This window comes from Colias eurytheme, chromosome 9 (genome assembly GCF_061535395.1).
Source record: "Colias eurytheme isolate Ceu_HAF_F1 chromosome 9, ilColEury1 Martin Lab GWU primary, whole genome shotgun sequence".
NCBI lineage: Eukaryota > Metazoa > Arthropoda > Insecta > Lepidoptera > Pieridae > Colias > Colias eurytheme.
Genome location: NC_142988.1, coordinates 12661684 through 12685782, shown reverse-complemented (window position 1 = coordinate 12685782; position 24099 = coordinate 12661684). Strand labels below are relative to the sequence as shown.

The window sequence follows — 24099 nt, the reverse complement described above, 5'->3', positions numbered from 1 at the left end:
AGTAGGAGTGATTCTAAAACTGAAAGTACTTGTATACCTTATGGAATTGCAGATGTTTAAAATTAGACTAACTTAAAAAGGATATCTCTAACTTTACACATCTTGTTTTTTGGCCAATTCAGAAATTGCAAATATTACATAATCTGTAGCGTACTATAAAAATTTGTGTGGCGCCAAAACCCTTATCTCTTTGGCAGTATGACAAAAATGTTCAAAACAAACATAAATATCGAACATGCTAGAAATTTTACATTGTTCTTAAAATACTCATAGCGTACCGAGAGGATGCAATACGTCACATTATACGTAATAATCGTTATAAATTTACCAGAGCTACGAAATAAATTTGTGAACATAGGTATATTTCTCTAGTGACTTGCTAAAATTTCAAGAAAACTGTTGACGTTATTAGAATAATTTAATTTAATTCTACTCGACAAGATCGACATAATATGCTAAACTACCAATAAAAGTGCTAAACTACCAAGAGAAGTACCAGACAAATTAAATCTAATTCAATTGAATTGGAAAATTGCTGTTTTGTACCTGACAACGAATCGGAAAATCCGCCCTTCGCATTGACGTATGCCATCCCAGCGTCTAGGCGAAGCCAAGCAAAAGTCAGTCGGCTGCGAAATAAAACGTCAGGGTCGCGGCATTGACCTTGATCGCGATTGACTGCCCCCGGGAGGCACCGGGAGCGCTATTCCTATCGGTGACGTCATCCTGGTATAGCACGGTCATCGTTGACGCGGGCTACTACACGCCCACTTTGTCAGAAAAATGAGGAATGGTTGATGTTGATGGTTGTAGACAGAAGATGTTAATTGGAACTGTGTGGTCTAGAAAGAGATGATTTACTTTTTCTGTTCAATTCAGATCATCGCACCAGTAATGCTGGTAACCATGTACTTTTAATGTTGTTTGTAAGTGCTTTTGTATACAAATACAAAGAAAGAATATACATTTATTTGTACCGATGCACATTAAAATACATAAAAAATAAAATTAACTTATAACTAGTTACAACGGCACAAAATGGATAATTCATAATATCCACTTAGTGGTTTGAGAATCTAAGGACATATAAGACACTTAGATTCTCCACTGATTTTCAGTGGACACCACATTGACATCCTGACAGTGGCAAATATAGAGTCTAATATTTGTTGCACTTCGCAAAACTAGAAAAATCTTAATGTTATTTTATTTTCGGTACAAATTGCTGCAGTAATTTACGATGTTTTAAAGATCTCGTGATCTCGTGATCTTGTTGGATCTCGACCTTGACCAAAAATCGGAACTTGAGAAATTGAAAATAAGAAACTTGGCCAGAGCGACTGCTTTTAAATTAATTTACCAAAATGTTCCTAAAAGCAATGTATCATTTATTTGCATTAATATAATTATGAATTGCTCTAAAAGCATTCGCTTTCAATGTATTTAAATACGAACGTAATCAGGATGTTTACAGAAGCGTCCTGAGATTGAATCTGTTATCTCATTTATCTATCGACTATTACGTGCAGTGGAAACGACTTGGCTGTTTATTTATTTATAAAATAACATTAATGGAAAGCTTATTTAGTTGAGAGTTTAGATTTCTTACTTCCTGTTTACCATTTCGTATAATTACAACCTGAGGTGTTATAAACCGAGAAGAGTTTAATTTTTAAGATACAATATCTTTTTTTACATACTATAATTATATTAATCGCATTTAGATAATCTTCTTTGTAAGTATTTTATTACGTAGTCATCGACTGAATTGAACAGCAAATCATGAATATTTCACGTTAACATACAATGCGCGGTAAACATTAATTTTATTACGATTCTTCGAAAGCCGAATTTTATGGCGGTACCATGTTATCGTTTGCTTTTAGAGAAAGTCGTAGGTGGAATAATGTGTTCTATTATCTAATATGACCTTGAAAACCTCAATTTGTATATTGTATACCTAATTTGTGATTCAACGTGAAATAGGACAATTTCAAAGGTCGCGTCGAGTAAGTTCCACAATGCTCGACATCCGTATAATAAATCAATCGTAGCGGATTCTTTTTGCGCACAGTATTACAAAGAAGCCAAGGTGAATATCACAACCTTTTATGCGAACAAGCTACAGTACATTTTGACACCTGCCCTTTGATGTATTATGGAGCAATAAATCGTTGCCAGCTTACGCCTTACGCTTTCTTAAACGATTCGCATTCAATTAGATTTCACGCGTAAATAAATCTCACATAATTTATTTAGCGTATTAAATGTAGGTAGAGTATATATCCTGGTTTTCAGGACACTTTCTTGGAGTCATTTCACATAAATAGGAAAAACCTTTTTTTTAAATACGTTTCTTATAATTAGATGGCCAAAAAAGGACAAGTATATAACAAGAAACAATGTATTGTATATAACAAGAAACAATGTATACATAAAGATTAGACCTCATATTTGTAAACATTATGTACCTACTTGACAATCATCTTGTAGCCGGTCTCCCACTAAGTAAGGTCCGCAAGAACCAACACGTGTGTTTTTCTTTCACTCCATTCTATTAGCCACAATTTTATATACATTTATGAATTTCGCGCAAAATCCATCAAACATTTGATACACAAAGCTTCGATTGATTGATCTATTTCCTAAAATTCCATTACAAATATTGCTTATAGGAAGTTGACTTTGATGTCAAAAAGAGGTTTCAATCAAAGATTGCTCAAAAGGCTATATTATGTATGTATTATGTAGTCTTGAGCTTTCAGCTATCTTGAGAAAAATCGATCATATTATAATCCCGGGCACATGTAATGCGTCGCATCCGTTAATACCACATTAAGAAAAATAAACTTTCACGCGTCTGTACTGGTTTGCTCCAATTAAGTATCGAAGTAATTAAACTTTACGCTCTATCTTCTACGAGTAAATATTGGTTATTTACATTTTATCTTGTTTGTATTTGTGCACTATTGAGTAAGGATACAGTAATATGTATCGATAAGCTATTTTCTATTCAATTTAATGAATAAAGATATCTATATTGTCATAGATCCGTTCACAGGTGGACGCAAGTCCATTTGCGTCTCGCGTTTGACGAACGCCAGCCCTAGTTACACTTGAAGTTATTGACGTCGCCGCAAGGCCACCCGCCGTCCGCTTCCGCAATCGTCGGCGAATAAACAAAATTGTGCGCACAAGCATATTGTTTTACATTTCACGTGACGTGTCGTCACGGCGTGACGTCACGCGCTGCATTGCGCACTGCACTCGGTGTGAACGAACCCTGCGCGTGCGCCGATAGTGTTATCTTTATTGCGAATGTTGGGTACATTCTTTAATTGCAATGCTTGATATAGGGCTCGCATAAATCTCGAGTCTATCCAGTTTCCACTCGTCCTGAGATATTTTTATTTTCATCTCCCGTTGAAAATGTTTACAAGCATATAATATAAGTACAGCTTCTGTTGTATTGTCTTTAAAAGGTTAGCAGTACAACCCAGCTCAAATGTCGTCGTTATTGAATTACATACTTAACAGTAAAAGTCATCCTAACGTAGATACATAAAACAGCTACAATGCTTGAACGATGTTTAGTTCAAATATGTAAGGAATTTCTTAACTTCGAACTATCGGTTATTGATAATAAAATGCTAAAACGTACATATTTGAAATTTACTTTTCTGCAGGCTTAAAAATCTAGTACACCTGTTTTAATTTTTAAAATGAATTAACTTTTAATTTGTAATAAGGATTTCAATTCTTATGTGAGCTTTTATACCCTTGGTAATAAAAAACTCTTAATTAACCGTATCTTTAAAGAATAAAATCTGTACAATGTACATTAATTGCAGAATTTCGCATTGAATTCATAATCAAAAGGTTTTTGTTCGACTACACTTTTACGAGCATTTATGAATCGTTTCTTCTATATAATTGCTGATAGGAATAACCGGTTCTGTAAGTTTCAGCTTTTGATATAATAATTGCCAACATTTATGTTTTAGGTTGTTATAGGTTTCTAGGTTTCTAATTCGTAAATTTTGGTAATCTATAAACGCAGTAAAACATTAATTGCCTGGTTACCTAACTTGAAATTCATCATTACTGCACTGAAAATAAAACAGAAAAGTTTTTATTTAGAAATTGTATAAATAGAAATATACGGTATATTGCATTCAACAACAAGATGATCACATACATCGGTTCTGACGATGTTCCATCTCTCAATATGTTCACGCATGAATGGAACTTTGACGCCTAATTCTTGGCCGCCTTCCTTCGACTAGTCGTCACAATCGCCGCGAACGGTGAATTGAATTAAATATTAAAACAATAAATATTATGGGGAAATAAGTACTTGGAAATACACGTGGTATAGCTACTACTTGCAAGTGAACGAACTTAGCACGTGCTATGATAACTTATTGCAATATTTATGTGTACGTCGTAAACTGGCGAATGTTTATAGTTTCCACACGTATTTGACAACTGTCTAAGTGACATATCACACTAGCGGATTGCGAGCGGTTTCAAAGCGGAGCGGGTGCGCAACGAATACGTTGCGGGCGCGCAACGAACACGCCGCGGTTGCGCAGCGAATTCGTTGCGGACGCGTCATTTTGTATACTCTCGCACAAAAGCCAGCCCTTCCGCCTTGCCTAACTTCCATTCAATATTTCCATCGTTTCTGTAGCACTCAATTTTTTAACCGTACTGTGGAAATGCACTTACTTAAGGTTGATGTTCCGACCGTCCCTCCATACATTTTTGATTACCTCTAAACACTTAACACAGACACTATTTCTTTAAAACTAATCATTTTATCACTTCTCTATAATGAAATGTGTGCGCGTTCGACCTTTTTAATCAATAATTTACAATATTTACTTAGAAAAACAACAGTAAAATACCGGAAAAATTTGACACTTCTACAGTAGTGTGCGTGACTTTTGCCAAGCGAAACACGACATAAAGCACGACATCTAGCGCATAGACTATATACTTATTACAGATCTAGCGCGTCAATGTCTAAACGAAAGGCGATGTTTAGACATTGACGCGCTAGATGTCGTGCATTCGCGTTCGTTATCTTATGCATAATGAGCATAATTCTAATAAATCAAAGTTCTGTGTAAAAATTGAGTAATTTCATTTCCAATCGTTCAAAGAAAATAACAATAAAATAAAATAAAACTGATGACCTTAGAAACTATGTTTTTTTTTATTTATTACTCATTATTGTTCGTCCGTCGTAGGTCTGTAAACTGTATTGTACACTGAAGGTAAATGGTACTGTAGGTACTTTAGTTCGGCGTCGTCGCTCGTCGGCTTGATATAAAATTACATTCTTGATTTCATTGACACGCGCTATGATTTGCGCGCGGAATTTCTTGTGTTGTGAATTTATTTTTGTATGCTATGCATTTTAATTGATTCAAATTGCAATGTTTCTCTAGTATGCATTTGAGACTATATTGTAAATTGTAATAATTGATCGTGGGTATAGTAATTAATTATTCTAATAACGCAATTAGTAATATATGTATTTTCGGTGGGATTCAAAACAAAAAATTGGCCCGTGATTTTTATGAAATTTCACCACATTGCAAATCACATCAATCATAGTTCATACACATGTATGACGAAAGTGATTAGTATTGTGGCTAACATTGACTCATCAGTTCATCACTGAAACCAGTGATAAATCAGTACCTATATCATATTGTGTTTGAATATTTTTAAACAATGATATAAGTATACAATTATTATAAATCGGTAAACTATCAAAGTAATCACAAACTTGCAAACATTGGTAAAATGTCCAGTAGTTTATGAGCCTATTCATTACAATCAAACAAACAAACAAAGTTTTCCTCTTTATAATATTAGTGTAGACAAACACTATGAATACGATCACGAATGCAAATTCGGGGATTTTCTAATTATTGCTAAATAATAATTGAATTCGTTTTGAAATACTCTATAATTTTTAGTGTATAAATAGACATTTATAATGTGGTGCTCATTTTTTTTGTACTGCTAACGCTATTGTAGGTACCTATTTTCGTTGTTTTATTTCAAGTGAACACGGCCATACAATTTTGTCACGAGCCGCCTATGATTGTAGGTACTTTTGTTAGGCTCCTTCGTCGTCCGCGTCGGCTCGAAAGTTCTTGATTTCATTGTCACGCGCTATGATTTGCGCGCGGATTTTCTTGTGTTGTGAATTTATTTTTGTATTATTATTATTTTTTAAAATATTTCACTAGTATGCATTTGAGACTATATTGTATTATGTATAATTTATCGTAGGTATAGTTATTCTTATAACGCAGTTATATTTTCGGTGGGACAATTTGACCCGTGATTTTTCTGAAATATCACCACGTTGCAAATCACATCAATCATACACACGTATGACGAAAGTATAGTGGCTATAATTGACTCATCAGTTCATCACTGAAACCAGTGATAAATCAGTATATCATATTTTATTGTGTTTGAATATTTTTTAAACAACGATATATACAATATTATTATAAATCGGTAAACTACCAAAGTACTTCCGAATTTTCAGACAGACAAACAAGTAGTTTGAACACGCAGTTTTCTTATACTAGTAGCAAAAATCAAAACCATAATATTATGTTTACCAGTTACCTACTATATTTTACTAAAAGTCGAGTGCGTCGAAATCGTAAATAATAATATGTTTTTCACCTTCCTGGTTATTTTCCCATAGTAAATAGTGTTTTAGGTTTGTTGTTGTAGGTAGGAATAATAATAATTATTCTTACATGTTGGTTATGAAATGTATATTGAAATAATTTACTTTTACAAATCATTAGTGATATAAGTTTTGAGTGAAAATGCTTGGATCAGCATAATATTATATGGTACTTCAAATACATGTTTTGATAAAAAAAACAATAGTGTAATAAAATAAAACTGCGTTTTATTGTAATCAATGTTGACAATTTTAAATTCCAAAATTATTGATCAATAAAATAGTTTACACCAACAAATATAACTTTTATTTTTATAACAATCGTTCATAATATAAACCGTAGCAGGTGGCGTTTTGAAGTTCTGTCTACTCATACAGAAAAATGGAAAACTTGTTTTTTTTGTAAACAATTTATTACTCATGTTGTTTGGCAACTCGAAGCGTGGTCGTCCGTCGTAGGTACTTTTGTTCGGCGTCGCGTCGTCGTCCGCGTCGGCTTGATATAAAACATTCTTGATTTCATTGACACGCGCTATGATTTGCGCGCGGAATTTCTTGTGTTGTGAATTTATTTTTGTATGCTATGCATTTTAATTGAATCAAATTGCAATATTTCTCTAGTATGCATTTGAGACTATATTGTAATAATTGATCGTGGGTAGGTATAGTAATTAATTATTCTAATAACGCAATTATATTTTCGGTGGGATTCAAAACAAAAAATTGGCCCGTGATTTTTATGAAATTTCACCACATTGCAAATTATATATTATACAATTACAATTACAATTATTATAAATCGGTAAACTATCAAAGTAATTACAAACTTGCAAAATATGCTTTTCCGAATTTTCAGACAGACACACAATTTTATTAGTTTGTTTTAGCAAAGTAGGTACCTATACCTATACGCTTACGTCGCGCGTCGCGTCGTCGAAAACGGTGCGCCCAGAAACAAACATACCTAATTCAGTTACAATCCTTTTTTTGTTCCGTAATTTATTGTATTTATTCTAATACGATTTTTTTTATTCGTCGGCCAGTTCTACTAGGTATAAAAAGATAAAATTGAAATATAATTATTGTAGCGACAGCCATATTATGTTACTATGTTTTCGTAAATATGTTTTTCACCTTCCTGGTTATTTTCACATAATCTTATCTTATATTATATAAAAATGAATCGCAAAATGTGTTGGTAAGCGCATAACTCGAGAACGGCTGAACCGATTTCGATCATTCTTTTTTTATTATATTCCTTGAAGTACGAGGATGGTTTTTATGTAGAGAAAACGTAAATATTATGTACCACGGGCGAAGCCGGGGCGGACCGCTAGTATATATATATAAATGAATCGCAAAATGTGTTGGTAAGCGCATAACTCGAGAACGGCTGAACCGATTTCGATAATTCTTTTTTTATTATATTCCTTGAAGTACGAGGATGGTTCTTATGTAGAGAAAACGTAAACATGTACCACGGGCGAAGCCGGGGCGGACCGCTAGTCTAATATAAAAATGAATCGCAAAATGTGTTGGTAAGCGCATAACTCGAGAACGGCTGAACCGATTTCGATAATTCTTTTTTTATTATATCCCTTGAAGTACGAGGATGGTTCTTATAGCTAGAGAGCTAGTTAGTTTAGTTTTAGTGCAGTGGCAGTGTAAATGTTGTTGTTGAGGTTATGTAAATTTAACACTTTAGTTAACTACCAAGATATAAAGAAATGAGGATAGGACACAATAACTATTGGTTGAGGTATTTATAAACTCATAATATACTTTTAAAAAAATCACGTTTTAATAAATTTCTAGAATTAAATTAGAACAGCTGATTCAAAATAGCCTAAAAAATCTTAATAATAATAATTACGCTTCACAGCAAGAAGAAATGTACCATATGTACCCGCACAAAGTCGATATTGTGTTGCCTACCGTTCGACTCAATGGCTAGGGTTGTAACTACCTTTAATAATTATTACCAAACTAATAAACCGAGTGATGCGAAATAACCATAATTCTTTTAGAGTTTGATAAAATGATCAGGCAGGTATTTTCTTTAATCCTCTGAATTCTCGGTTACTAAATTGTATCGTTGAAATTATTCTTAATCGCGTAAATTTAATAAATAATCATATGGAAAACACTTTTCATTTGTTTTTTTACTTTCACGCCCAACTACTATACAATAATTACGTTGTTTCGGTATTTTGACGAGAAAACGCAGGAAACATCCGTTGTATCATTTTAGATAGATTGTATATTTTGTATCTGTAGAATTGAAATCAAAGCTATGTATATGTTGTCTCCATTCTTTTCTTATCGGATTGTTGATCCCAATGCGAATGCGTCACTTAAATTTTATAAAAGACAATTAAGAACATCAAAAATAAAGTGATACGTAAATATTTCACAGTGCAATATATTATGTAATTAATAATAATTATATATTTATGAAAAAATAATTACATCAGATTTAATAATAGCAATTGTTTTGAATGTACATAATATGAATAAATGATTACACCATAATAGTAATAATCACAATTGTTTTATTTCCCATTTGTTGCAACCCTAGCATATTTTCATGTAGCAGCAGAAGTACCTACACTGGCGGCGCGGCGGCATCGTGGCGTCTTTCCAAACTATACAAGGCCAGTACGCAACGGTGTGAAACTAATCACGTATAGTTTGGAATTAACTTTTTTACAAAGTTCTTCCAATCTATACAACAGCAGTACGCAAATACTCGCGTATACTTTGTAGTGAAGTAAGTAAGAATAGCGCTCCAAAATATACAGCGCCAGTACGCATGCGGACTAATCGTGTATGTTTCGGAGTAAGCGCGGCGTCTTTCCATTGCTCGCGTTTATATTATTGTATTGCTGTTTTGAAATCTATTATTAAAATGCATGTGTATTGTGTCTATAAGTAATGTTGCGTACTGATCGTATATTTTTTGTATCGAGGATGCTTGTGTCTTCGTTCCCGACTATACTGCACGACTTACAATTGACAATAGTGCTAAAGTAAGAATCTAATAAGTCCAGAAAAAGACGGTTGCGAGGCGGCGGAGCCCCGCTTCGCGGGGCTCCTATTTTTGTGTAGTTAAAAAAAACACGAACCTAACCTAACCCATAGGTAACCCTTATATCTGTTACCTATTTATTTTTCTAAGCTTACCTAATAATATTTTTATTTCATATTTTACTGAATCAATCAAGAATAAAAGTAGATAGATATAGGTAGCTGTACAAGTCTTTGATTACCTATATATTTATTGTTTCGCTCAAGCGTAAGTGGTGTAGTAGCTATATTTAGTCATAAGTACATATTTTGCGTACTGATCGTGTATAGTTTGGAACGAAGAAGCAAGCATCCGCGTTACAAAGTATACACGATCAGTACGCAAAATTCGTGTATACATTGTAACAACAAACTTAAAAACAGCATTACAAAGTATACACGAGCAGTTTCCTATGGTTGCGTTCTGGCTATGTATAGTTTGGAAATACGCGGCATCGTGCGACATCAAAGGCATTGCCTTACTAGGTAAGTTTATAATGACTCATTTCTTTTATTATATAATTTACGTTTTACTTTTACAGAATCCGATTCAATGGATTATGAAGACGAGTCACACAACGCCATACGATAGTGATGATGAATGAACATTTCAATAAATGCATGCGTGTTTTTTTATGTTGTTTTGTAATTGTTAATTGTTTCTTAAATAAAGAAATAAACTAAATATTTAAATGATGATTTGTTATTTGCAACACAACTTTATATTTGAGATTCTTTACAAATGTAGGTATATTTAGTTTTGTATCATCAAATTTATAAATTTTATTCCATAGTTTTCAAAATTAAATGTAAATGACCATAAAAACATTAATAAAGTAAATCATTGATGTAAGGTCAGGGAACGTAATACATATATACATCTGACCATGTAGAAGCTAAGTCTTGTTGACTGCTGAAGTCTGTAAAGTTTTGTTGTCTGCTGAAGTCTGTACGCTATGAAAATGTCTGCCGTTTCGAAAATAAGTTTTTAAGACCCTAATAAATAAAATATATGAATGGCAGATCTGGTCAAATACTTTCAAAATTGTATTTTTTTCAGCACTTTCATAAGTGTCTGCCAGAATGTTATCCGCGTGATAATGGTCTGCCATTGTTATTTTCCGATAGTAATAATAATCTATTTTCAAATATCAAAATGGCAGACGTGGTCAAATGGTTTCAAAGTTCGCCAAAAATTTCCACCTGTCTTACCTAAGCGCGCGCCCCGTCCACCACTCTGGGCTTAGTGACTCCTCATCTCATGTATAGTAGGTATAGGGGAATCAACACACAAAAATCCAGGTCTGGTCAAATACATACAGGTAGCTTTGCGCTAGCTCTCTAGCTATTACTTCTTATGGAGAAAAAACGTAAACATGTACCACGGGCGAAGCCGGGGCGGACCGCTAGTAAATAATAAAATAATAAATAGTGTATTAGATTTGTTATTGTATCTTGTATACCTACGAATAATTATTCTTACGTCTTGTTGGGAAATGTTCAAATACCTACCTATTGAAATAATTTATTGTTACAAATCATTAGTGTTATTAGTTTTGAGTGAATAGGCATGGATCAGAAATTCAGAATATAATATGCTACTAACTACTCAAATACATACATGTTTACACAACAAACACCACTGACCTCTATAACTATAAGTTATAGAGGTCAGTGACCGTCAGTGACAAACACTATGGATACCTACGCTCGCGAATGCAAATTCGGTGATTTACTAATTATTGATACCTAGTCATTGAATTCGTTTTGAAATAGCCTGTACTTTGTAATTTTTAGTGTTATAGACATTTATAAAATGTGGTGCTCATTTTTTTGTAATAAATCATCCCGAACGCTATTGTATTTTCGTTGTTTTATTTCAAGTGAACACCTATACAATTTTGTCACGAGCCGCCTCTGGCCTCTGGGTGAAATAAACAAGTCAAATGATTTTTGTTCTAATTGTATTTTGGTAGTAGTTTGTTTAGAATTTATATTACCATTGTTTAATTTTTATTTTGTATTTGCAGTAAAATAAAAAGATGAAAAACTTCATTAGGTATATTGTACGACACCTCACTCTGAATCGCGCTAGCGAAATTTTTTCGTTACAGAGCACATATACAACTTTCGGACAATCTTCATTGAGGCCGGCCGGCAAATCGAGTATGTCGAGAAACTTCACTTATTCGATGGAGGTATTCTACCTTCCTTCCTCCACAGTTGTGGGACCCCGACGTGCATTGAACACGCAGCTTTCTGATACTAGTAGCTAAAATCAAAACCACAGATATGTCTGTGATCAAAATCATAATAATATTTTTACCTATTATTTTACTAAAAGTCGAGTGCATCGAAATCGTAAATATGTTTTTCACCTTCCTGGTTTTTTTTCCATAGTAAATAGTGTTTTTGATTTGTTGTTGTATGAATAATTATTCTTACTTGTTGGTTATGAAATGTATTTTGAAATAATTTACTTTTACAAATCATTAGTGATATTAGTTTTGAGTGAAAATGCTTGGATCAGCATAATATCATATTTGCTACTTCAAATACATGTTTTGATAAAAAAAAACAATAGTGTAATGTAGGTAATAAAATAAAACTGCGTTTTATTGTAGGTAATCAATTTTGACATTATTTATTTCCCAAAATTACAATAAAATAGTTTACGCCAACAAATATACCTTTTATTTTTATAACAATCCTACTTCCTACTAATGCGAAAGTTTGTGAGGATGTGTATGTGTGTGTTTCACGCAAATACTACCTACTGAACCGATTACAATGAAATTTAGCACACATATAGAACGTAACTTGGACACATTGAATAGGTTTTATCCCGGAAACCCCACGGGAACGGGAACTATACGGGTTTTTTTTTGAAAATGCGGGCGGAAAGCTAATCGTTCATAATAATATAAACCGTAGCAGGTGGCGTTTTGAAGTTTTGTCTACCCATACAGAAAAATGAAAACCACAGGAGATTGCCCAAGTGACTATGGCACTTGGTATCGCAATCAAACTTATTGTGTCAAGATGAAATATAGCTCAATTTAAAGCTTGATGTTAGTACTTTTAGATATGATTAAAGTTTTTATGTAAATAAGCCGCAGTTCGCGACAATAAAAATAAAACAATAGTTTTATTCAACACTTCAAAAAACTACTTAATCGAGTTTAAACTAACGATGAACGTTAAGTTTTACATTTATTACATAGGTAATATTTTAATTTACAAGACAAATGTGAAAAGTAAATCGTAATTTAAACATTATTTCAAAATAACATCGAACAATGCGTCGAACACATTCATTTGACATTTCAAATAGAAACTATGACATATGACGTTTGCAAGAGAGATAGATATAGGTATGTGTCAAAACAAAACTTTTACTTTTATTTCTATTTATTCGGTATAATTACAACTTAATAGTGATAAATATGATCATTATAAATACAAATAGGAATTAACAATATCACGAACACGTGACACAACTAGTATTTTACCGATTCCATACGTAGTCATACATGTTTCAAAAGAAAAACTTTTACTTTTACTATTATTTCAATTTATCCGGTTTAATTAAGACTTAATATTGATACATATGATCATTATAAATACAAATAGGAATTAACAATATAACGAATACGTGGCACAACTAAAATTTTACCGATACCACCCGTGGTCATTCTCCTTTGTGGGTCATTTGTAACAGGATGGCGGTTCTACAGCGAAAAAAGAAAAATGATGGTCAGAACGCTGATACCGGATACCTTAAGATACTGTAATATAAAATATTACTAGATTAGATAAAATATTATAGGTAGTATCTTCACCGTGTGTGACGCGCTTTACATTCACGCCATCTAGAGTTAAATCTTTATCATTTTTGTATACGTCTGTGTGTGTAAACGACCCTGTATGCAATGACAGATGTTAAAACGCATAATTTTACCGAATTGGGTGGATTTTAAGGCAATGATATAACATATTTCAATAAAATATAATATTCAGTAACCGCCATGACTATTCCTAGGTTTGATGACTATTCCAATTACGCAAAAACTCAAATAAACTAGAAATGTAGAATTCAGCGCCATCTAGCGGGATATTGGCTGGGAACAGATCGTTGCAATCACCTTAACAGTTAACTAAAGATGTAATAACAACTGGAGTTGTTAAAAAAAGGTGCTATAAAATTGAATTACTAGGACTTTTAGAATGTACCATACATTCCAAAAGTATGTAACGACTGACCAGTATAATCTCTCCCATAGCAACGTATGTTATAAAGAGATTTTGTGAACCTAATTATGAGCAAAGTGATAGTGAGTTGCTGGTTGCTTGATAAAATTTTCTATTCACTGCTATTTATCTAATAATAAGATAGCCCTGTTTTAGTTAAGGAGCTTTAACATTTATTTCACTAATGAACTTTCTTAATGAGCAATTAAGTTATCTGATTGCATTTCGACCAAGATTTAATAGATAAAACAATACCCTAAACATTAACATGTTATGAAACTCGTAAAAAATAATGATCTCATAATTATTATACTATCACAAGTTATAAGTAACAACCAGCACGGATTCCATTTTGTTAATGAGTGTACATGACTGCGACGTAAACGTTGCGCATCTGCCACGCGTCCGCAACGAATTCGCTGCGCAACCGCAACGTATTCGTTGCGCACCCGCTCCGCTTTGAAACCGCTCGCAATCCGCTAGTGTGATATGTCACTTAGTTTTAGAAAAACGGATTTAAAGAACTTTTTTGGCACACTTGTTAAAATAAGCTCTTCAAATTAGGGTGCCATTTTACATTGCCTACGTCATTCAGCAATCAGCTTATTCTACAACTAAGATGGGACAAACACAAACGTGAGACCTTAAGATAATTCTTCTTTTCCTTTCATGAGCGGTCTTGAAATTAGCACTTGCAAATGAACATTGATCTCGTTTAATACCGATAAGTAAATGTAAAAAGGCGAAACTTTTAACAGCCTATTACTAAAATGGAATAAGTTAGCAACGAAGCAGGCCTGGAGAGGATTGGAGAGTATTACGTAAATTGCAGCCGTGTGCTGGCTGTTAGGTGCTCTTAAATGTACCTATATTTCTTCCTACTTTCCAGAAATTTCGATTATTCGAACTACTCTGCATATATGGCTGTTATGAATGAATCTATACAATCTATTGAACAAGGTGTATAACGATAACCTAGTTGTAGTATAGTTCTATGAATTACGTAGCGAATAGCGATAAATTTACAAATCCACGTATTTCTCTCGGCAATACGCAGTTAATGCTGTGAATTGTTAATCACCCATTCAGAAGCGCAAAATGTTATAGCTTTAATGAAACCATATTATTCTACACGTATAGTATGCATATTGAATAATATTTGAGTAAGTGTTGAAAATGTATGGAATAGATCTGTTTTGAATTTCGTTAATCTGATGAATTATTCAGGATTTCGCATTAGGACCGGGCAAAATAACTGTTTATCTATGCTTAGTTTATATCAAAACCTGTTAAGCCATATAAAACTAAATAGTAAAATATAAATTAAAATTTGAAGCTATTCCAATAAAATATTTTAGATTAACGTGCGTCTATTCTATATTACTCGTGCGTTCAAAGCAGTTCTAATTAATACGATTCCTAATGAAATTCCATTTGATGAATGTTATTATAAAGCTCATTAGAATGCAGCACGACACGGAGCTTATTAAATCTCAATAAATTCACAAATTGTGGTTGGTTGCGTGCTCGAGACGCGGGGTTCCGTCGCGGGAACGTTGAGCCCGTAACCCCGGAGACAAGTTCATGATCCTGACTTCGAAACTTTGTAAAAATGATAATATTTACGTCGGCAAACGAATATAACCTTGACAATTAAAACATCAAGGATAAAATTATGTGTAACGAAGAAATGATGAAGGATTCATTTTATTTATTTATTTATTTAATGTTTTTATTTCTCGGGTATCAAAATATCTCCATACCAAATTTCATGCAAATTGGTTCAGTAGTTTAGGCATGATTGAGTAACAGACAGACAGACAGAGTTACTTTCGCATTTATAATATTAGTATGGATTCCAACTATATTGAATAGAAATTGACGTGGAATATAAGTAGAGAAATTGAAATGGAATAGACCGAGATTCGATATTTTTATCGGAGATTTAATACCGGGCTTCCAGCAACTCCTGCTAGAAGCTCTTTTAATTTTAAACTTCTATAATAATTTAATATCGTATTCTATATATAAGTTCAGTATTGAATAGTGTGCTGGAACTAGGAATAGAAATAATCAATATTATAAAGATTAAATACTTCAAGGAGTGGGGGAGTTTGTTGAAGGGTAATATTTTGAAAATACTTTAACTAATAGAAAGCCACCTTATATTTGAGTATGGTTATATATAATTTTATTCCTGGTATACCAGTCCGGAAGCGGCAGTTCAGATATAATTTTACAATAAACCTGGAGAAGGTGGCCAATAAAATATGCGAGATAGCACGCAAGGATAACATGATCAGACGGCAATTCGCATGGAGCTCGGAGACTCAATTGGATGATTGGTCGCGGAAACCACGACAAGCATCAATGATTTGCTATTGTTATTGTTAGTGCTTGCTGATGAATATATCATGCGCAAAGTCACCTTGTCTTTTGTTTCAATACAATGGAGTCCTGTTTTCAATTTCATCTGTTGTTGGCATGATAAATGATGCAAGCTGCGCAAGGAGGTTTTGGCTCTTGTTGATCTTAAAATTTATTTGGGAATGTATAGTACTGAATGTGGAAAAGTAAAAATTTAAACGATGTTACAAAATATATTTGATAATATAATTTTGAATATATTTGGAAATAAGAATTATTTAAGAGAATATTGCAATTGCACATTAAACATTAAGGAGTACCTTTACATCTAATGTTCCCGTTTTTATTACGACGTTACATCACTATCAACATTCTCCCACTGTGGATTATTTTATAAACAGCTATTCTCTTATATTCCAGGTCGAACAGCGAGATGTACCAGGCATCGACTGCGCGCACCTGGCGATGGACACCGAGGAAGGTGTCGAGGTCGTCTGGAACGAGGTGCAGTTCTCGGAGCGAAAGAACTTTAAGGCACAAGAGGACAAGATACAAATGGTCTTCGATAATCTTACACGGCTCGAGCATCCCAACATCGTCAAGTTTCATCGATACTGGACGGATACCCATAATGACAAACCTAGGGTAAGAGTATTTTCAGTTTTATTTCCAAATTTCAAGTTAATCTTTAAATATCTTCTTGACGCAGTAAAACGCTGTATTTTAAAGTATGGTTATTTTATCATTGTTTTATAATTTAAAGTTCTAAAAATTCTATAATATGAAAATGAAAGCTTTTTGTTTCCAACTATGTACTAGAAATTATTATTACATTTACAGGTCATATTTATAACGGAATACATGTCCTGCGGTTCACTCAAACAGTTCCTGAAACGTACCAAACGAAATGTCAAGAGACTACCTCTGCAGGCCTGGAAACGGTGGTGCACGCAGATCCTGTCTGCTCTCAGGTATGTTCCACTTTAAACCAAGTGCTGTCAACGACTTTACCAATGAATAGTGGTCTTAAACTAATTGGTTTTTCCTAGCTACCTCCACGGTTGCGTGCCTCCCATAGTCCACGGCAATCTGACGTGCGACACAATCTTCATCCAGCACAACGGGCTGGTGAAGATCGGCTCGGTGGCGCCGGACGCCATCCACCAGCACGTGAAGACTTGCCGCGAGAACATGCGCAACATGCACCTCATCGCGCCCGAGTACGGATGTAAGTGTGCCCGCTGGCCGGGACAGCTAGAGGGGACTCACTGTGTTGTTTCCGTTTGTGCATCTCAGCAAAATGCCTCCTGTAGCTCCCATGTTATATAATTGTCCTCATAAAATCTTACATTCGGTAGCTCTAACGATTGTTTTAATAATGTTATTGAAGATGCAATTAAATTAAAAGATAGAACTCGATTATTTAGATACAAAGTTCACTTTTTTCAATCTTCGTCCAGCCTCCCCGTATCCGAGCGAGGATCGAAAAAGCAACAATTTTGTTGGATGCATGGACGGAGACTGTAGTCACTTTACGTATTTATTGCAACTTTATTTTCGGATCAGCATCTCAATTGGTGACCCCAGCGATGGATATCTACTCGTTCGGCATGTGCGCTCTCGAGACCGCCGCTCTAGAGATTCAGGGAAACGGTGACTCCGGCAGCCACGTGACCGAAGATCACATCGTACGGACCGTTGAGTCGTTGGAGGAGTCCAGGCAGAAGGACTTCATATACAGGTATTTGTCTCTCGCACGGGTGTAAGTATGGTAAGCTTTCTTGCATGGGTACCTAACTAATTGTGGTCGGCCGCGACTTGCAAGGCTGCGCGCTAATACGGTCGCGTCTATGTTTGCAGGTGTATAAATAAGGACCCCGCAAAGAGGCCAACGGCAAAGGAGCTCCTCTTCCACCCGTTGCTCTTCGAAGTGCATTCTCTGAAACTCTTGGCAGCGCACACACTCGTTAATACTAGTGGTGAGTTACAATAATTTCTATTTGCTATAAGTTTTTTCAAGTCGATTTATATTTTCTTTTTTATTTTCCTCACATGAGATATGTTTATAAAAAGAATGTATTTATGCATTTTAATAACAAAGATTAACTTGTTATTTTATATGGCAATGTTTATATTGTCTGTACATTATTAGTCTGTTTTAGTATGTTTTTGTTCGTTTGTTCTTATAATCACTCGCTCGCTCGCTCTCTTGTTGCTTCTATATGAATGTGTGTCGATGTATCATGTAATGCTAAGATGTAATGTAACTCAGTTAAAGAAAGATTAAAAATACGATCCCAAGGCAAAGTTATTTCTAAATTGTAATCGGTCTTTTCTTTTCTTATATTTCTATTTTTTGTTATTCGCTACTACAATTGACGGCCATGTTGTGACACCGTTTAGTTATCCTTATTTATGTTATCTATAACACCACGTGGCTGTTCCAGCGAACATATCGGAGACGATAACGGACGAGGTGTGCGGCAGCGGCGGCGCGCTGGCGTGGTGCGTGCGCAGCGGGGAGCGCCGCGAGCTGGCCGCACGGGACCTGCAGCCGCACAACGAGAAGTTGGAGAAGTTCGTGGAGGACGTCAAGTGAGTGCTCTGTGCCTGTTGTGTCCGGCGGACATATCGGAGACGATAACGGACGAGGTGTGCGGCAGCGAATCATTATAATTTCCATTGGACGACATTCATTTTTTCTTGCAAAAATTTATAGGTTACAATGAAAATACGGTCTCGGTAAGGGTCTCGCCATTTAGGTCGCCACAATGTTTTTATAGGTTTAATATTTTTTTCGTTTTATTTTTGTTTTATAGTTTTTACGTCTGCTTTTTATTAATCACTTAGTGATTTTTATAATGTGGTGAACCTCATAAAGAGATTTTGTCTGTACAAATTTGTGTTATAATAATTAGAACGTGTCACATATCAGGTACGGCATCTACCCGCTGACGGCGTACGGCTGGTGGTCGGGAGTGCGTCGCGCGGCGAGCGGCGGGCGCGCGCGCACCGCGGCCGAGAGCGCGCCCGCACAGCCGGAGCCCCGCGCGCGGGACCGCGAGACGCGGCGCGTCGTCAACATGATGTGCAGCCTCAAGCCGCCGCGCGCCGACGCGCCTGCTGACCTGCTGGTGAGTGAGTGAGCGAATGAGTGAGTGAGTGACTGAGTGACAGGCGAGTGAGTGACTGAGTGCAAGACGGCACGCTTCGCACCATAGCACGCGGCGAGAGCGAACGTATCTGGAGAATACTGACATACAACGCGCTGTACGCTTAACACAACATTGAGCGAAACACATCACGTACACAAAACATCGCACACATTATTCACCGTCATCTGTTTGAATCTGCTTTTTAATTTAACAAGCGTCACTTCAATCCGCTAACATCCACCTAGTTAGCGAATTGTAACATAGCCCTTGAGCTGATAAAATGATAGGCATTTTGTCAAATAACTAGTGCATTTATTGAATAATAACAATAGCTAAAAATTAAATTATTTCAAAAGAAAACAATGACGAAACGACAGAGCCCCGCTTCACGGAGCTCTTATTTCAGTGTAGTTAAAATAACTCATTCTGCTATCCACCAACAACTATACTAAATGACATTAAGTCAAGACATTGAACATTACATTCCACAAAATGAGGAATTGTCTTTTAGTTATTCAATGAACGCGTTAGTCAAGCAATTAAATAGTAGATTCAACTACTTAATTGACGTACACTAGACACTACCATTACCAATGAAACATATCCTAGCTACATACCACTGTAGAAAATAACACCACTATCATCCAACACATACGCATAATTATATTTTTATACTGTCAAAATCGATTTCACAAGTGACTTATTTATTACTAGCAGTCTGCCCCGGCTTCGCCCGTGGTACATATTTCGCAATTAAACCTATGTCCTTTCTCGGGTATCAAAATATCTCCATACCAAATTTCATGCAAATTGGTTCAGTAGTTTAGGTGTGATTGAGTACAGACAGAGTTACTGTCGCATTTATAATATCAGTATGGATTTTTACTCTATTGACATGTAAAATTACCCGTTCCAGATGACAATCCTACTGCGCATGGACGACAAGATGAACCGGCAACTAACATGCGCGGTGTCGCGTCGCGACTCGGCGCAAGCGCTTGCGCATGAACTTGTACAACTCGGGTTCATACATGAGGTGAGATTTGAGTGAGACGTAAACACACATTTACAAAGTGTCGCATTACACACACATGCGGTAACACTTTTTACATCTTGAAATTAACATGTAGACATGGCTTACACCAAAACTTTTTAAAATGAGATATTCACGGTGTACTTTCTCAAATATGTGAATACAGCATGCACAATATTTTAAACAATGAATGATGAAGTTACATTATTTAAATAACAATAAAATATAGAAGCAAATACCAGAAAAAAACATCAAATCATAAAATGTATGCTCTTATAGATAAATTAATGTATGCTCTTATGAATAACTTGTAACACACAATCATACTCACACACACACACACACACACAAACTGCTCACGTACGTGGTGCTGCACCGTAATACACACACATTCGGTCACATGTATACTCTACACAGACACAACTTACGTGCATCATACAAACGCACATCATACATGCACAAACACACACTCACTGACAATGTATAAACATGTGTCCATATTATTCTCTCTTTTTTTTTTATACTGATAAATAAGTTAAAGTTAAATGTCCCAAATATATGCCAAATTGTAAATGTATGTGTAATTATATTATGTATGGATATTGATGTCTGAAATAAAGATTTATTATTATTATTATTATTCGCAGGCGGACCGCGACAAGATCTGCCGGCTCATGGAGGAGTCGTTCCGCAGCAGCTTCGGCTCGCCGCCCTCCCCCTCCCCGTCGCCGGCCCCCGCCCCCGCCCCCGCCCCCTCCCCCGCGGCCCCGCTGGCGCACCGCGCGCCGCAGCACGTGGCCAGCTAGTGAAGGCGCGCCCCGCACGACCCCTCGCCCCCACACCCGCCCCGCTCGCCAGTCGCGCGCCGACCGCCGAGCGCGCCGCACGTGCCGCGTGTCCGACTACGCTTCTATTGCTGCCCACTGTTTCTGTTCCTGTAACTAGCTCGGCTCCCGTAGTGTAAGGTGGAACGATAAGTTTCGTTAAAAATATATCGTTTTATGTTACAGACGGGATGATAGAGTGAGCGGACTGGGTTGCCAGCAGTATAATGTTTTAGCGTACAATTAATTGATAATTCTAATTTTCGATTGTTTCATAATTTTTGTTTATATTCATAATTTTTTTTTTATCATGTAAAATCAGGTTGTTATAACTGAATGGTAACCCAACGAAGATAAACCTTACAATCAATACAAAAGTTTCTCTGTAATACATATTATTATAATTCGAATTAACTTGTCTTTAAAATAACTGAATTATTTTTATAAAAATAAAGTTTATCTTTGTATAACGCTAATCTCACAAAATGTTCAATATTATTTTTATTCATGTTGTATGTTACTGTAATAGTACAAACCACGTTTATAATATTTTGAATACTGTTATTTTCTTTTTGCAATAATTAACCTTTAAAATATAATGCGAGCGGACACGTGCGTTACACACATCATATTATTATTTGGTAGCTACGTTAAATTAATGTTTAAATCTAGCATTTGAACGATTGCATACAAAAATAATGGTCCCAAAGTTGTACCTTGAGGGACTCCAATAGTATTCTGGTTACATTTTGTTTCATTCACATTTCACAAGCTTGTAAATTTTATAAATAGTGTATTCGTCGGTCGTGTAATTTAATCGGTTAAGTTAAGTCAGTGTCAATTTAAATTTTTATCGAAAAATTGTTGATGCAGTATATCTAATGTATATTCAAAGTCGCCGACTCCTAAAAACACTTGTATAATTATTTCCGATGCACATAGCTTTTAATGATGTATTGAAGTGTTTTATAGTCAACTAGAGACGGGCCCGAATTTGAACTGGACCAGAAAACCTAAACACAGTCAAATCGCTCCCGTGTATCTTAGAGTAAGTAGCGTAAGATAGAACTCTGCGAAGAGATTTACTTTTATTTTTGCATACGAATGGAACTTCGACGCGTTCCGTGTTAGTGAAATTGGGTGAGAGTCACAATCGATATTGGAAAATTAAAAAAAAATATAGCTGTAATTGACATGCATTTTAACAGAAATATATAAAGTGTAACAGTGCAATATGTTTGCGAGCCCGCGCGGCGAATGTCTGCTAGTCGAATGAATCTGTCTTTGTTTGGATTCAAACGCTTCCTTGAATCCTGAACGTCTAAGGAAATCTAATTATTTCGGTTCGATTCCCGGAGTTCGAACGATTAGGGATCTGTATGAATGTGTATAGACGAGATATTTAAAAATTATTTAAACGGTAACTTTAACGATAGTAATATGTATAGTGAGGCTTCCTCTTAGAGCTTTATGGATATGGTTATGTAAGTATACGGAAAAATGAACATACTCACTTCGTATTAAGGTTCAATTTGTACTGCGATGACGTCGAATATTGCGCTGCCCGTTGCTAAATTTATTTTCGTATTGAATTTCTACGGCTTTGTTAATTCGGAATTGTATCGGCTAGAATTTAGATTGTTGGTGTTCATAGAAGGTTGAAATATTAACTCTATCTTCGGCCACGCTCCAGTGGCCGTCTGTTCCTTTTTAATTCTTTATCATTTCTCTTTTTTGTACATCTTTGTAATTAACAAGTTTCCAATAAATTAAAATTTGACAAGTTAATCGATCGAACAACACCTATCCGTCTACGTTTCCGCCATTCGGTGTGTTTTCGTTTTTATTCGGTAAAAAGTGTTTCCTTTCGTTTCGGTTATACGTAATTGCAGTGGTGCTAATGTTATGTCCTTGATTTTAAATTTCACGAGCGCTAAATCGTTTGGTGCTTTCAATTTTTTCTCTTCCCCTGGAATAAAGCTTGTGGTGCCAAAATCGGGTGCCAATTTAGGCTTATTATCGATTGGTTATTATTTCACACTACCTTTAGTACATCAGCAATTATCTTTGCATATGTTTCTTTTTTCTTTCATTTCTTATTCACATTAATTTGATATATTCGTATGAGGCCGAGCTGTAGACAAATGTATGCAATAGTACGTCTTCGAAGAACATATTGTATTGTCGCTGTGTGAGTCGCGCCGGGAGATGTTAGTTGTAGTGAAACGAAAGACTGGCTAATGTTACGTAAGGTTTGGACGGACACGCTCCTGCTTGCCTTCGATGTGTCGAATTATTTCATTATAATGCTCAAATTTTATATCTACCCTCATAATTATAGCAGAAGTATCGAACTTTCAATTATAACTTTTATGTTACTAAATACACAGAAAAGATGGTTATTAATTTGTAATATTAAGGAATTTATATAGAATCAGTTAAAAGCCAAATGATCAAAGACAAGTAGGAGCGGAACCAGGAGGCAGGTGTCTAGCGAGTGATGTGACGTGCCCCGTGTAAATATTCGCTTTTAGTGTAAAATTATACTTAAATGAATATATTATTATACGTACCTACGAGTTGAGGCCGGCGCTTCAAGTCCTATGTAATCCGATTGCTTTAATATTGTTTAACATATTTTTATTAGCCGTTTTATTCATTATATTCCATCTAGTT

At 35.3% G+C, this 24099-nt stretch overlaps 1 protein-coding gene across 1 annotated transcript in view; it reads left to right on the top strand.

Annotated features, from left to right (window-relative positions):
- The window catches only part of Madm (MLF1-adaptor molecule), a 62852-nt gene extending 41427 nt beyond the window's left edge, over positions 1-21425 (top strand). Inside the window, exons 2-10 of the mRNA XM_090105195.1 lie at positions 16832-17056; positions 17252-17382; positions 17461-17639; positions 17978-18152; positions 18272-18390; positions 18859-19006; positions 19347-19545; positions 20483-20602; positions 21247-21425. Coding sequence (XP_089961321.1) covers positions 16832-17056; positions 17252-17382; positions 17461-17639; positions 17978-18152; positions 18272-18390; positions 18859-19006; positions 19347-19545; positions 20483-20602; positions 21247-21405 — 1455 coding nt within the window. The 3' untranslated portion in view covers positions 21406-21425. The remainder of the gene's footprint in view (positions 1-16831; positions 17057-17251; positions 17383-17460; positions 17640-17977; positions 18153-18271; positions 18391-18858; positions 19007-19346; positions 19546-20482; positions 20603-21246) is intronic.
- The last annotated feature ends 2674 nt before the right edge of the window (positions 21426-24099 follow it).